This window comes from Apodemus sylvaticus, chromosome 2 (genome assembly GCF_947179515.1).
Source record: "Apodemus sylvaticus chromosome 2, mApoSyl1.1, whole genome shotgun sequence".
NCBI classification, from domain to species: domain Eukaryota; kingdom Metazoa; phylum Chordata; class Mammalia; order Rodentia; family Muridae; genus Apodemus; species Apodemus sylvaticus.
The window spans coordinates 180,707,782-180,723,737 of record NC_067473.1 but is presented as its reverse complement, the minus strand read 5'-3'; the positions used below and the strand labels follow the sequence as shown (position 1 = coordinate 180,723,737).

The window sequence follows — 15,956 nt, the reverse complement described above, 5'->3', positions numbered from 1 at the left end:
GAATGTAGTACATACACAAGGTGAAATTTTCTCCAGTCCTACAGAGGAAGAACTAGGGTGATAAGATAGTTCAGCAGGAAAGGGCACCTGACCTCAAACCTGATGGCACAGGTTCAATTCCCAGGACCCACACGGTGGAGGGACCCCAAAGTTTTCCTCCGACTTTTACAATCATGCCATGGCAGGTGTGCCCAGCCCCCACACACATGCAAAACAGTAGTGTAAATTTCTATGAAGAAAGGCATTACATTATATGTAAGAAAATGGATGGAACTGGAGAGCACACTGAGTGAAATAAAACAGTGTCAGGAAAACAAATATCACTTGCTCTCTGACTCAGAGGACAGGGATATAGGAAGAGGGTAATGTGGTCAAGGCATATGAGAGACGTGAGTGACTGCGCCATGGTGAGTCTCATCTCTTTGCACCCAACATTCTTTTATCTTCTGAGGGCTATGCCTTCATGACTTACCCACCTCTGAAAATTCCCCTCCCCCCCCCCCGCCCCCCCCCCGAGCCTAGGGAAATGACTCAGTTGGTGAGATTGCAATGCAGATTGTGTTAGGTGCCCCAGTGTGCAGATAAAAGGCCAGGGTGCAATCATGTGGCTGAGGAAGCAGAGACTGAAAGATCCTTGGGCCTTGGTAATCAGCTAGTCTAGCCTGATTGGTGAGCTCCGGACCAATTGGTGAGATCCTTGGACCCTGGTAATCAGCTAGTCTAGCCTGATTGGTGAGCTCCGGACCAATTGGTGAGATTCTTGGACCCTGGTAATCAGCTAGTCTAGCCTGATTGGTGAGCTCCAGACCAATAAGAGATGGATCTCAAAAAAAAAAAAGAAAGAAAGAAAAAAAAGAAAGAAAAGAAAAAAGGAAAGAAAAAGAAAAGAAAAAAAGAGGTGAATCAAGTCTGAGAAACAACACCTGAAATTAACTTCCAATCTTCACTCACATGCACACCCATGTCCATGTGCACCTGCACATATGTGTATACGCACACAACATGTGCACGGCACATATGCACACAAAGTATTTCACTGTCTCTCACACTGTCACATAGAAGGCCAGGTTTGGGGCCCGAATCTCTTGCAGGACACATTCAGACTGAATCCAAACCACAGCACTCTCCCTCATAAGTCTGAGGCTTCTCGTATCTCTGGGATAATGTGTTTTTGTTCATCTTATTGGAAGAATTTATGCCTTCTCATTAAAGACATTTTAATTTTCGGTCAAGGATTTTATTAGTGCTCTAGCCTTGCCCAGCGAAACCTCAGAGGAGCATAAAACTACATTCCCAGGCATTTCACGCAGCTGGACCACGGATAGCAAACCATCCCTCAGAAAGGGGGCCCAGCGGGGAAACACTGGACATGAGAAGAGAAGTTCTCAGCTCGCTGCAGCTTTTCACTCACTGCGCCGGTTAGTTTAGGTAAGTTATTTTACTGTGCTCTAAACTTGTAAATACCACAAGGAAGATAACGCAGTTCTCACTGGGTGGTTGCCACAGCTAATTGCCGTCAGGCCCTCAGTCCTAATTCACTAGGTAAGCGAAGGGCTATTAGATGGACCACTGATGCATCCTACCTACCTCTGTCTTCTCCATCCTTCCTCTCCTACACAGCTCTTGTTGACCACGTTCAAGCAGGCCAATCAATTTCCTATGTAAAGCCTACCCAGGAGTCCTTGGGCTCCCTGAATTGCTCACCCCCAATATGGGTACTGGGGGGCGGGGCACCACAGTGTAGAAGGTCGCCTCCCATATCTTCCTCAGGTGGAGCTCACACTGTTTTTTGAGAACCAGTCACTCCTGGCCTGAAGCTCTCAGATTAGGGTAGATTAGAACCCCAGGGATTCTTACCTCTGCAGTGCTAGGATTACATCTATGCCAGCACAGCTATGGTTTTTTGCTTTTGTTTTTGTTTTTTTACATGAGTTCTAGGGACTGAATTTTAGTCTTATTAATTGAAGACCAACATATTGACTGACCCAGGCTGATTGTTCATAAACACTTATGTTTCATAATATGTAATCTATTTTTTCCTGCTTGATAGGAAAGAGCAGAGTTTGTTTTATCCACTTAGATGCAAATAAAAGAGATCGATTTTCATTAACCACCTCCCATCATGGCTTTCTGACTCACACTCTTTGAGTTGAATGTACAAGTTGAAGGTAAGTTCTTTTAATTCACAATTTTGATGGATAGCTTTGACAAGATAAATGACCTAATTAAAAGAAGAGGAATACTTATTATATGTGTGTGTACACACCACATACACACCTAACTCAAAAACAAATATTTTCTGAACTCCTTATTATATGTTTATAACACACACACAGAGTAGCTCAAAAAGAAATATTTTCTGAACTCCGTGAAACAGACAACCGTGAAGAGTTAAACTGTCATTCTCAATTGATGCTAACACTCTGAAAGTGAGTTTCTAGCATGCTGCTTTGATTACTAGTTTATGTAATGTTTTATGAAGCTGATTCCAAAGCAATATGTTCCCAAGTGGTTTAGATGAGGACACGAATAAAGAAGCACACCAAGAAATTAGGCCAACCGTCATCCCTGCTGTTGACGTGAGTGCTCCAACTGTCATCTGGAAGATTTTTCTAAATTCTGATGCCTAAGAGTTAACACACGAGTCAAGTCAAAGTCATCAGACACAAAGACCCCACCCTACATCTCAGAAGTCCTTTCCAGGGCCTCTTCAGTCTCCATTTGGTAATCCAAGCAACAGACAGTTGAGAAAGACACCAGCCTCTCTCTCTCTCTCTCTCTCTCTCTCTCTCTCTCTCTCTCTCTCTCTCTCTCTCTCTCTCTCTCTCTCTCGCACACACACACACACACACACACACACACACACACACCCCGGTGTCTGAAAGCAACTGACAAGCTTTATTTCTTTAGAGTAAGAACTTCAGGAACCTCCTCCTCATATTCGTTCTTTCTCTTGTTGATGGGATAAAATACCTGAGGAGCATTGCCTGGAGGGAGGGGTTTGTTTGGGGTTACAGTTTAGGAAGCACAGCCTATCATGGAGGGAAGGCCCACGCAGCACCTGCCGCCAGGAGGCAGAGAATGTGGGCACGGGTGCTCAGCTCCCTTCCTCCCTTCTTCTTTCTTTGCTCAGTCTGGAACCTCAGCTCCTGAGATGCCACGCATGCTCCGGATGAGTCTCCCCCCCCCCACACACGCATGCTCCGGATGAGTCTCCCCCCACACGCATGCTCCGGATGAGTCTCCCCCCACACGCATGCTCCGGATGAGTCTCCCCCACACGCATGCTCCGGATGAGTCTTCCCCATGCATGCTCCGGATGAGTCTCCCCCACACGCATGCTCCGGATGAGTCTCCCCACATGATGCTCCGGATGAGTCTCCCCACACGCATGCTCCGGATGAGTCTCCCCACACGCATGCTCCGGATGAGTCTCCCCACACGCATGCTCCGGATGAGTCTTCCCACACGCATGCTCCGGATGAGTCTCCCTACACGCATGCTCCGGATGAGTCTCCCCACATGATGCTCTGGATGAGTCTCCCCACATGCATGCTCCGGATGAGTCTCTCCCACACGCATGCTCCGGATGAGTCTCCCTACACGCATGCTCCGGATGAGTCTCCCCACATGATGCTCCGGATGAGTCTCCCCACACGCATGCTCCGGATGAGTCTCCCCACACGCATGCTCCGGATGAGTCTCCCTACACACATGCTCCGGATGAGTCTCCCTACACGCATGCTCCGGATGAGTCTCCCCACATGATGCTCCGGATGAGTCTCCCCACACGCATGCTCCGGATGAGTCTTCCCCACACGCATGATCTGGATGAGTCTCCCCACACGCATGCTCCGGATGAGTCTTCCCCATGCATGCTCCGGATGAGTCTCCCCACATGCATGCTCCGGATGAGTCTTCCCCATGCATGCTCCGGATGAGTCTTCCCCACACGCATGCTCCGGATGAGTCTCCCCACACGCATGCTCCTGATGAGTCTCCCCCACACGCATGCTCCGGATGAGTCTTCCCCATGCATGCTCCGGATGAGTCTCCCCACACGCATGCTCCGGATGAGTCTCCCCCACACACATGCTCCGGATGAGTCTCCCCCACACGCATGCTCCGGATGAGTCTCCCCCACACGCATGCTCCGGATGAGTCTCCCCACATGCATGCTCCAGATGAGTCTTCCCCACACGCATGCTCCGGATGAGTCTCCTCCACACGCACGCTCCGGATGAGTCTTCCCTCCCTGGCTCATAGACAACCACAGGTGTGTCTCCTAGGTGTTTCTAAATCCAGGCAACCTGACAATGAATTCCAACCGCCAAACTCTATTCTAAATAATAGCTTATTCTGCTTACAGAGAGCCTGCAGGATGCTCACTTGACACGGGCAATTATGTTGCTAAGAAAGCTGGGCTGCCATGGAAGCATTCCACCTGGACCCACCACAGGGTAGCTCCTGTTACATTCAACCTGTTACATTCACCCTGTCACCTGCTGGTCCACACCGGCTTCCTGGCTGCTGGCTGGATTCATTTCTGCTATGCCAAGCACTTGCCACATTTCATAGCTGTCTGCTTGTCTGTGGAAAATCTTTTTTTTCTTCCACTTTTCAATATACTCCAAATAGATCAAGTTTTTCAACTACTAGATTGGATACTAAACAATTCACAAATATCCCCCTAGTATCTAAGCCTTCACTGCTTCAAACTGAATTATCATGGCACGCTTTGTATTTTTTAATAAGATTTTACTATTTATTTTCTGTGTTCTTTTGGCTGTGCATACGTCTGTGCACTCAGTGCATGCCTGATGCCTACAGAGGTAAGAAGTGGATATGGAACTCCCTGGAACTGGAGTTGCAGAAGGTTGTGACCTACCTTGCGGATCCTAGGATTTGAACCTGGGTCCTCTGGAAGAGCAAGCAGTGCTCTTCCCTGCTGAGCCATCTCTCCAGCCCTTCCTTTCCTATTTTAATTGCATTCTCCATTGTGTCAGATCTTAGCAACACCACATCTCTATGATCACAGTCTGTTTCTTAAGATCAACAACACTGACACATATTTATATCTATTCAAACACAAACTAGATATTTAATAGCCAGACATAGTAAATAAATTAATCCCAGCACTCAGGAGGTTGAGTCAGGAGGACTGCTTTGAATTTGAGGCATGTCTGGGCTATATAGCAAACTATAAGCCCGCCTGGGTTACACAACAGCATCCTTTTCAAAGGACTACAATAAAATCACATAAGGAGAGAGGCATGGTGGTGTGGTTCAGTTGGTAAAGTGGTTGTCTAGCATGCACAAGCTCTTAAAATCAAAACAAAACAAAACCAGACCTGATGGTACACACCTGCGATCCCAGCACAAGGAAGATACAGGCAGGAGGATCAGAAGTTCAAGGTCACCATAGGCTACACAGCAAGTCTGAGACCAACTCAGAATACATGAAACCCTGTCTTCTGAAAAAAAAATGTTTAATGTTTTTGGTGTTAAATTAATAGACAGTGAACCGCACAGCAAGGTACACTCCAAACGGCATTTCAGTAGCAGAACTCACAGCACAAATGTTATTTACACGGCCTCTATGAGGCCACAACATGAATTACTGCAGAAAACAAAGGAAACAAAAAGAATCTCACTGACGACAGGACAGGCCCTCCAGCATGCAAAGGGTTAAGCAGATCTACTCACAATGGAAAAAGGAGTGGGGGTGGGGGTGGGCTCCTCATTTTCCTTCATTAAAGACTAATTTTAGATCTTTCTAGTAAATTAACATGTTGTTTATACTTTGTATACTTTCGACCCTCAAGTCTTGGAAAACACATAAAATTTCCAAGAATTAAAGTTTCCATTAATACAAGCGCCAAAAACAGAGGCTTGACCAGAGGCGAGGAAAAAATACATTTGTTCCTCTCCCCCCCCACCCCACCCCCGCTCCTTCTCAAAAGCTATAGAAAGATATTTACTGCATAATCTTTCTTGTGCGCAAATGAGCAATCTTATCTTTCTACAATCTATAGTGGAGGGAGAGGCCTGCCTCAAAACGAAGCGGTGACTGCGCATGCCCGCCCCAGCCCCACCCCATGGCAGGTGTGGTGTGGGTCTGGGGACAGCCATCCTGCTGGGTGTAAATTTTCTTTATTGGAAGAGACTGTTGATGAAGGTTTTGTTGTTAGTCTCTATTTTTGTTTTCCTCTTTGTTTCTTTTGTGTGTCTTTAAGTTCCTGAAAACTGGTCTTAGTTGGTGAAATCATTATTGGAAAGGATATTCACTCTTCTATATTCTAAGGTGAATAGATCTACAAAGCTCAGGGCAGGGATCCCACCCTCACCCCACATTCACCCCAACCAAAACATCTACAGTCTCTCCATCTCGTTTTATTTCATCTGAAGTAGTCCAGTGATCTCCGCCCCCCCCACACACACACCCCGCAAGTTACACTTAAAAAAAAAATTAAAATCTCTTTGCGTCAGTGAACTTGGGCTCAGAAAGTTCTCTGAGCAGCGAGCCTTTTAAAGACGTGTGTGACGGTCTGGCAGCAGAGTCCGGGCTACTGGGAACCGAGCTGGCTCGGCCGGTGCCTCCTCCCCCGGTGGTCCCTCCCTTCTGGCCCGCTCCCTGCCTCCCCCGGACTGGCCTCCGCCGCCTCCACTTTCCCCGGCTCGGTCGGAGGTCTGGCCCCAGCTAGGCGGCTGAGGAGCTGGCAGAGCACCGCCGCTAGCTTCTCTACCCCCAGCTCCTACTCCGCCCTCCCCACGGCCGAGCAGCAGGAGGGGAAAAGCCAAACCCAACCCTCATCCTCCGGCCCTCCTCCCCGCGTGCACTATGGATCGCACCTTCTAGAGTCTTAACTCAGTTCTGAAGGACCAACAACCCCCGGATCTGCACTTCGGGAGGCTCGGGAGGTCCCTGCTCCCGGGATGCGAGAACCCGGGACCAGCCCGCCCTGTGCCGAGCTCCAGCCGCCGCAGGGCGCGCTACCCCGAGTCTGTAAGTTGCATTGCGCCTCCCGGGGAGAACAGGGGAAGCCGGCTACAGCCCAGCCAAAGCCAAACCGCCAAGGTGTACCCAGCCCAGATCAAGCCGGGCAAGTCCTCTGCAGCCCTCAGCAGGGTCTCTGATCCCCTTGTCGCAAATTATTTTCCAGCACGATGTAGGGACGCAAAGGGAGGGGCGAGGAGGCTGGGCTGCCTTTTAAAACGCATCTCGTAAATCCTTCCAATTTAAAATCAAGCAATTTCAAGTTTGAAAACTCATTGTTTGGTACTTTGTTAATTACAGTTAATATTTTCTTAATGAGCAGGAAGCAGTTTCTTCGCTACTACTAAAAATAAGAATCCTTCCATCTTTACTTTTTAACCTTGCAACTTTATCTAGTTTAGCAAGTAGATGGTGGACCCAACTGGCTTTAATTTTCTTCCGCAGCGGGCTTTTATAGGTATCCTTGCCCTATAAATCCCGAGACACGAGAGAATTCTCTTCGAGTCACTCTATATATACAGAAAATGCTTAAAGATTTGCTTATCTGAGGTTATTTCCAAAAGTGAGAGAAGATTCCTCTGGTTCTGATCAAAAGTTTTCCCTGGGATCCCAGACCTCATTTGTATTGATCACATCTTTAATTTAACGAGTCTGTAAAACAGCACCCCTTTGTACAGATACCTGAGACGAGGAAATTAAGTTGACAGTTTTTAATAAGCGTTTCTCTAGGAGTTCGCGCGTGGAGGAAAGGAGCCACAGGTTCGGGCAGGTGCGTAGGCGGGCTATGCTGAAAGGAAGATGTTGGCCAGGAAAAGCATTATCCCGGAGGAGTATGTCCTGGCGCGCATCGCAGCAGAGAACCTGCGCAAGCCGCGCATCCGCGACCGCCTCCCCAAAGCCCGCTTCATCGCCAAGAGCGGAGCCTGCAACCTGGCACACAAAAACATCCGAGAGCAAGGTCGCTTCCTGCAGGACATCTTCACCACCTTAGTAGACCTGAAGTGGCGTCACACGCTGGTCATCTTCACCATGTCCTTCCTCTGCAGCTGGCTGCTCTTCGCTATCATGTGGTGGCTGGTGGCCTTTGCCCACGGGGACATCTACGCTTACATGGAGAAAAGCGCCATGGAGAAGAGCGGCCTGGAGTCCACTGTCTGTGTGACCAATGTCAGGTAAGAATGAAATGGGGTGAGGTGGCAGTTACCAGCAATGTAAAAATAAAAAGCTCTTTTATCGAGTCGATTGTGAAATTAAGGGTTTTCATTGGACAGTTCAGAAACAAAAGCAGACAGGGGCTGCAGGGCTGAGGCTAGCACATTAAAGCGTTTGCGAATCTAGTTTTATGAATAGGTTTCTGAGAACGTGCGACGGCTTCTTTGTGCTAACCTTGGATGGGTTCAAAGAACTCCTGACTCCCAAAACCCACAGTTTGTTTTCATCACAAGGATGTCCAATGTGCCCCAGAAAAATGTCTCCAGTCAATCAAAAGCATTGTGCAAATGCAAGAAATATTTTTTTCTGTAAAGCATTCTTAATTTTAAAACACACTAAAATGAAAATAACTGAAATAAAGAAAAGCCTTTCTTTATCGAGGTTATTTAGCATATCTGACAGATTGGTTTAGATTTTAAAAAATTAAAGCTTATTCTAAAATTTAGAAGAGACAATTTTAGTGAAAATTGGTCCAAGTTTTCACAAAGGGGGTTGAGTAAACAGAAAATGCATACTGAAGTCTCCTTCCAGAGCTTCACAGAACATGATCAAGGCAGCTTTTAGGCTATCTGAATTTGACGTCTGCATTTAGGGATGTTTGTTTCAAAGACAGCTAAAGTGCATTTGGCTTCCATAGCTCTCTGTATTCCCATGAGGCCCCAGACATTGCAACGGGGCAAACTTTTTAATTTGTTTCTTTGGGTGGAGACATAATTTCTATCAATTGCAAAAATGATATAAAGAAAATAAAACAGTAACAGAAGTGGAAAAATTTCCAGGGTCGTTTCTGAATGATATGACAAATTCACGTAATTCGTAAGGCAGAGACTGAAGAAGCGTCATCCAGTCAGGAAACTGTTAGGAGTGAGGCTTTCAGAGGTCCTGAGTCTGTCAAAGCAGAGGAGCGTGGTGTGGCGCAGCCAGGAGCGAAGCTTCGCAGGCTCTGACCTGCTCTTCCATTCAGCCAAGTAATCTCCAGGCCAGCAAGTCAAGGAGAGAGGTCGCCTTAGACCACAGACAAATTCCAGCTCAGCTTTTGCAAGCGAGCAGTGCGCCGGGAAGATCCACAGCTTTCCCGCTGGGCAGAGAGGACTTTCTTTCCTCACGCTTTTGCCTGAATGACAATGTGAGTAAGAAGCCCAGGTGAGCAGATAACTAGGGACACAGAGAACAACGTCCTCTTCCTGTTTAAATACTTCAGATGTGCTTAAGAGATTGATGCTGTAATACCGCGTCCCTCACTGACTTACTGATCTGGATACAGCCAGTGAGGGTATTCATATTCAAACAGGTTTCCAGTAAACAGGAAAGAAAAACGTCACAAGAAAGAGAAGTAGGGAAAATGATCATGACAACCTTAAAAATAAACTAATTTTACTCAAGATGATCATCTATTGTCACTATTCATGAAAAATAACTTAGAAAACTTAAATATAGATAGATCATCAAAAGAGATTATTCTTTCTAGGACGTCTTCTAGGAAGAGAATTTCATGGTGTTCGCTGGTTTCTAAAATCTGCTTCTTGTCACTTGTCATCCAAATAAGATATTCTGGAGACTATTTATGTCCTAGATGCATTCCTACTGGTGCTGAGCTGTGAGAACGGTGTCAACATCACAGCGAAGCAAAGGTGACTTGCTCAGCATGACAGCGCCAGCTTCTAAATCTCGCTCCTTAGCATAGGGAAAGCTTACACTCTTCCTGGAGAACTTTAAAGATGCGCAACAATTCTAACTGTTTGCATTTCCAATTCTTTTATAAATTCGGTGTTTGGCAAATCATCAGATTTGGAAGCCCCTTTCTCTGGGTGGCTGTCCCCCAGGGTCCCTTCGTTGCTCTCACTTTAGGGCGGGTCACCTTCTCCTTGTCCAGATGACTTTGCAGCGTGAGTGGGGAAATAGCAGCTGTCATCTTTCTCATTTATTCAGCTGATGCCCCGCCCTCAGCCCTGCTCTATGGAAGGATTTTTTTTTCACTTGAGATTGTTTAGCAAGACAGGTGTCCAGAAAAGATTGGCTCTTATACTGGATAGAGAAATTGAATTCCATTTCAAAATAAACAATAGGAAAACGCAGTGCCTGAGCCGCCATCTCCCAAGCCACGGACAGACAGACAGACATTGAGCTCTTCTCTAATATACAAACCATTATTGAAGCCCAGTGTTATAAGTGCCCCTCTTCTGAGATCCATTTCTACTGTCTGTGGTATTCTCAGCCCAGTGTTATATGTGCCCCTCTTCTGAGATCCATTTCTACTGTCTGTGGTATTCTCAGCCCAGTGTTATAAGTGCCCCTCTTCTGAGATCCATTTCTACTGTCTGTGGTATTCTCAGCCCAGTGTTATAAGTGCCCCCTCTTCTGAGATCCGTTTCTACTGTCTGTGGTATTCTCAGCCCAGTGTTATATGTGCCCCTCTTCTGAGATCCATTTCTACTGTCTGTGGTATTCTCAGCCCAGTGTTGTAAGTGCCCCCTCTTCTGAGATCCATTTCTACTGTCTGTGGTATTCTCAGCCTATGCCGCATATCTCAGCGTGTGTGGGTAGGGCAGAAGTCAGTTCTTACAGTTTTGCACAGACCTCTTTAGCCACAACAGAGATAAAAGGCTCCTTTCCCACCCCCGCTGGGGAGCCACCGGATGTGTATGGACTCTCCTGGCTTCCTACCAAAGGGCAGTGTGTATTGAATGTTCAAAGTTCAAATGTTTTGTTCGATCATTGTGCCTGGCGTTTGGAGATAATATTTTGACAGACTGTAAGGTATGGCTTCTGTCCTATGAAGTTAAAGAAGTGTGGAATTGGGGTGGGTGTCGGGGCTAGGGGCTGTGAAGAAGCCACAGCAGTACTGGGTATGCAGTGAGGCGAAGATTCTGCTAATAACAAACTGTGATTCTTCTCAGCCAGAGATTAACAGAATTACCCAGGAGACTTTCTTCTTTTTTTTTTATTAGATATATTTTTTATTTACATTTCAAATGTTGTTCCCTTTCCTGGTCTCTCCCCCCCACCCCCCACCCCGAAAACCCCATAAGCCACCTTCCCTCCCCCTGTTCCCCAATCAACCTTCTCCTGCTTCCTTGCCCTGGTATTCTCCTACCCTGCAGCACCGAGCCTTTCCAGGACCAAGGGCATTCCTCCCTTTGATATCCAACAAGGCCATCCTCTGCTGCCTATGCATCTGGAGCCATGGGTCCCTCCATGTGAACTATCTGGTTGATGTTTTTGTCCCTGGGAGCTCTGAGAGTACTGGGTAACTCATATCGTTGTTCCTCCTATGGCGCTGCAAACCCCTTCAGTTCCTTGAGTCCTTTCTCTAGCTCCTCCATTGGGGACCCTGTGCTCAGTTCAGTGGCTGGCTGAGAGTGTCCCACTCTGTACTTGTCATGCACTGGAGAGCCTCCCAGGTGACAGCTATATCTGGCTCCAGTCAGCAAGTACTTGTGGGCATTGATAATAGTGTCTGGGTTTTATAACTGTAGATGGGATGGATCCCTAGGTAGGGCAGTGGGGATGGTGTTTCCCTCAGACTCTGCTGCACACTTTGTCTCTGTATCTCCTTCTGTGGGTATTTTGTTCCCCCTTCTAAGAAAGACCAGAGTAGCCATACTTTGTTCTTCCTTCTTCTTGGGGATCATTTGATATGTGAATTGTGTCTTGGGTATTCCAAGCTTCTGGGCCCTGAGTGAGGTAATCCAATCACAAAAGAGCACACATGGTATGCACTCACTGATAAATGGATATTAGCTCAGGAGACTTTTGGAGACTCACTCAGATCCAGAAGGAGCCCTCCAAACTCTTGTCTATAAGGTGGGGAGGAATGTGCAACCCCCCCAAATAAACCTTCCCAAGAAAATCCTGACACCGGTTGACTCTTTCCCCTTGCTCCCTCACAGACGTAGGCATTATGTATACATAGTCTTGACAGTCATTTACTAACTGGCACTTGAAACTCCTATAATAGTTTCCAAGTAGTCTGGGTCACTTGGAAAACAAGATAATCAACAAAAAATCTTCTCTTCTTCAAATGGGAAAACACTCTTCTTATTAAAATACAAATGTTTTCTGGGTAATGTTTTATCACTGTACTCAATTTTGTAAACAGGACAGTCAATTACTGGATAATGACTATGATTCTAGAAGGTATAAATAATAAAGCATTCAGTCATTATTCAGTGACTTCCACACGACTCAAGTCTCTCAAACACAAGTAGGTAATAAATAACAAACAAATACCTGGTAAAAAAAAATTCCAGATAGTAAGTTAAGCTTTGGTAAAAATGAAATATATCTATAATTTATATTTAGTTGTTTATTTTATGAATGTCTTCACACAGTATGTGATCTAGGAAACATTAGTGAAATCGTATCCCCAGATCTGTAGGTACATACAGAGGAATGAGCAGAAAAGGAAGAAGCCTGGGAGGTATGAGGAGGAGGGGGAGGGAGGGAGAAAGGAGCAGGGGGGATGCTTGAAGTTTAGTCTTTCAAGCCTGGCAGTGGTGGCATGCTCCTGTAATCCCAGCACTTGGGAGGCAGAGGCAGGTGGATTTCTGAGTTCAAGGCCAGCCTGGTCTACAGAGTGAGTTCTAGACAGCCAGGGCTACACAGAGAAACCCTGTCTCGAAAAAAAACCCGCCCAAAATAATAACAATAACAATAACAACAACAAATAATAATAAAGAAATAAAATTAGTATTTCCTGAATCTCCAGGCTGTGGTGGCAAGCGCAGCTCCTTCTGGGCTCTTCTCAGCACGCACACGCTGACCTGGCATTATTTCTGATATTGGTCCTTACAGGTCATTCACTTCTGCGTTTCTCTTCTCCATCGAGGTTCAAGTGACCATTGGGTTTGGAGGGAGGATGATGACTGAGGAGTGTCCTCTGGCCATCACGGTTTTGATTCTGCAGAACATCGTGGGTCTGATCATCAACGCCGTCATGTTGGGCTGCATCTTCATGAAAACAGCACAGGCCCACAGAAGGGCAGAGACGCTGATTTTCAGCCGCCATGCTGTGATCGCGGTCCGCAACGGCAAGCTGTGCTTCATGTTCCGGGTGGGTGACCTGAGGAAGAGTATGATCATTAGCGCCTCGGTGCGCATCCAGGTGGTCAAGAAAACCACGACGCCCGAAGGGGAGGTGGTGCCGATTCATCAGCAGGACATTCCTGTTGATAATCCCATCGAGAGCAATAATATCTTCCTAGTGGCCCCTTTGATCATCTGCCACGTGATTGATAAGCGTAGCCCTCTGTATGATATCTCAGCAACTGACCTTGCCAATCAAGACCTGGAGGTCATAGTGATTCTCGAGGGCGTGGTGGAAACCACGGGCATCACCACGCAAGCGCGGACCTCCTACATCGCAGAGGAGATCCAGTGGGGGCACCGCTTCGTGTCCATTGTGACTGAGGAGGAGGGCGTGTACTCTGTGGACTATTCGAAATTTGGCAATACTGTGAGAGTGGCCGCACCAAGATGCAGTGCCCGGGAGCTGGACGAGAAGCCTTCCATCCTGATTCAGACCCTCCAAAAGAGCGAACTGTCACACCAGAATTCTCTGAGGAAGCGCAACTCCATGAGAAGAAACAACTCCATGAGGAGAAGCAACTCCATCCGGAGGAATAACTCCTCCCTCATGGTGCCGAAGGTGCAATTCATGACTCCAGAAGGAAACCAGTGTCCATCAGAATCGTGAGGGCTGGATGACCATAGACAGTCACTTGAGTCCTGTTGACTGACAGCTCTAGGACAGTCACTCACTGAGCCCCGATGACTGACAGACGATCCTGAGACAGTTCACTGAATTCTGATGATTGAAACACTGGACTCATCACCAGTTTGGGGCTGGAACACAGTATTCATAGTTTAATGCACTGAGAAATATTCATATTTGAGACATTAAACTTCCTGTATTAATAAACAATAACACACAAAGCAGAGGACTCACGGCTCACACTTGTTTCCCACACGGACGCTTGCCACATGCCACAGTGACGCTTTCAGACATTTTTAGAGGCATGGAGTCACATGATGATGGTATTCTCATCACTATGATGATCCCTTCTAAGATCCCTGCTCAGGTCTGTGGCCAAAGGCAACTGCAGGCTCCTCTTTCCTTTGCAGTTTATTTGAATTTTGGTTTGAAACATTCTTTGGCCATGTCTTTCTGGGTTTGGGATGTCATGGAAACCTGAGCTCTTTATCTCTGGTTCTCCTCTCATCATAAAACTGTTTTCTTCCCAGCAATCTCTGCAGTCAGGTCAGTTGGCCTGCTTGTTTGAGCTTCTGCCACTTAGCAGAGAGGAGGTGGTCTACCAAAGCCCGTTTCATCATCCTCAGCTTCTGCATCTCAAGTAAGGGCAGAGTAGAGAGATGTCCTGGGTTAACACAGTGTGTGATGTGGTAAAATGTGGAGACTGGGCAGCTGGGTAGCCTTTTATTCAGAGTTGGGGCCTGAATTTATTTTTTATATGAGCCATTGAACCACATGGGTTTTCAAGAATAAGTTCAAGTCTAACCTTAAAAGATTCGTGATTCTAACCAGGGGAATAGCAACTGCTGGGTTAGGCTAACCCTTCCTAAAAAAAAAAAAAAAAAAAAAAAATGTCTGACTTGGAACTCTAGACTCAAAGATCAAACAGGCACTTGAAGCTCTGCTTGCCTGTTTAATAAAATACTCAAAACCTACTCATGTCTTTCGAAGCTGATGCTTCCAGGTACAGGAGTGTAGCTCAGCTAGGGAGTGCTTAGCTAGCGAGTACCAAGTCCTGGATTTGGTTTCCAGCACCTCACAGCATAAACCAAGCATGCTGATGCAGCACCTGTTATCTTAGCCTGAGAGGATGAGGAGATGGGTCATAAGTTCAGGTAAGCCTCAGCTACACATGGAGTCTGAAGCCAGCCTGGACCACCTCACCCTTCAAAGAAAAAGGAAAGAAAAAACAATGAACAACAAAAACAACTCTCCAGTTTTCCAGACACTCAGAACAACATTTGGAAGTCAGACTTGATGTCTGCTTCATAGTTTCTATGTTATTTACTGGTAAACATATCCAGAGTACCTCCTTCCTGGTCCAGTAAGGCCTGCTTCCCACAGGGTGTACATGATGAAGGTCTGACAATTGTTGAAAGATTGAGACATTTCTTTAGAAGTAGTTGGAGGAAATATCTTTGTAAAACAGCCTAACAGCAATTGCAGATTCTGTATCAGTTCTGGGAAAGGTTTGTCACATTGCTATCCCAAGGTGGCTAAGCAAACCCAGCAAGCAGTGGCCACATGTGCCCCAGGAATATGGACAGTGCGCCTGCTCTCTAGGAAAAGCAGATTCCTGGGAGGCCACAGGCTGTAGGGTAGGAAATGCTGGACACAGTCAGTGAGGGTGAGATACAGGATTTCTGTGTCTGGTGATACAGGATGTCCTACACACAGGACATGGGCAATTCTCATCACTTGCCATTGTGGGATACCAGAGATGTTATGGCAATCACATTTATGGGGGAGTCAACGGAAGGGTCCGATGGGGCTCTCTGTGGCTAGAGTGGCTTAGAACATGATGGTATTGAGAGAATGACAGCCACATTGATCAAACGCTCACAGAACAACCTCTAAAAATCTGCAAACCCTTTAGAATGAATGAGACTCTATGGCCTAATGTTGCTGAACTGTATTCACTGCACTGGTGATTTGGAGAACATGTCCTTTATTTTAGGCAACTAGAATATCATAGACTATGATGGCTTACCCTGT

General features: G+C 46.5%; 1 protein-coding gene across 1 annotated transcript; it reads left to right on the top strand.

Annotated features, from left to right (window-relative positions):
* The first annotated feature begins 6,557 nt into the window (after positions 1–6,557).
* Positions 6,558–14,896, top strand: Kcnj8 (potassium inwardly rectifying channel subfamily J member 8). Its single transcript, XM_052175219.1, has 3 exons — positions 6,558–7,006; positions 7,727–8,169; positions 13,004–14,896. Exons 2-3 carry the CDS (start codon positions 7,796–7,798, stop codon positions 13,902–13,904), a joined length of 1,275 nt encoding a protein of 424 aa, XP_052031179.1. The 5' UTR covers positions 6,558–7,006; positions 7,727–7,795; the 3' UTR covers positions 13,905–14,896.
* Positions 14,897–15,956: the final 1,060 nt, after the last annotated feature.

Excerpts from the sequence above, each read along its gene's own strand:
- Kcnj8 (XM_052175219.1), top strand. The coding sequence starts at position 7,796 with ATGTTGGCCAGGAAAAGCATTATCCCGGAGGAGTATGTCCTGGCGCGC. Across the intron at positions 8,170-13,003 it reads GTCTGTGTGACCAATGTCAG|GTCATTCACTTCTGCGTTTC; the intron begins GTAAGAATGAAA and ends TGGTCCTTACAG.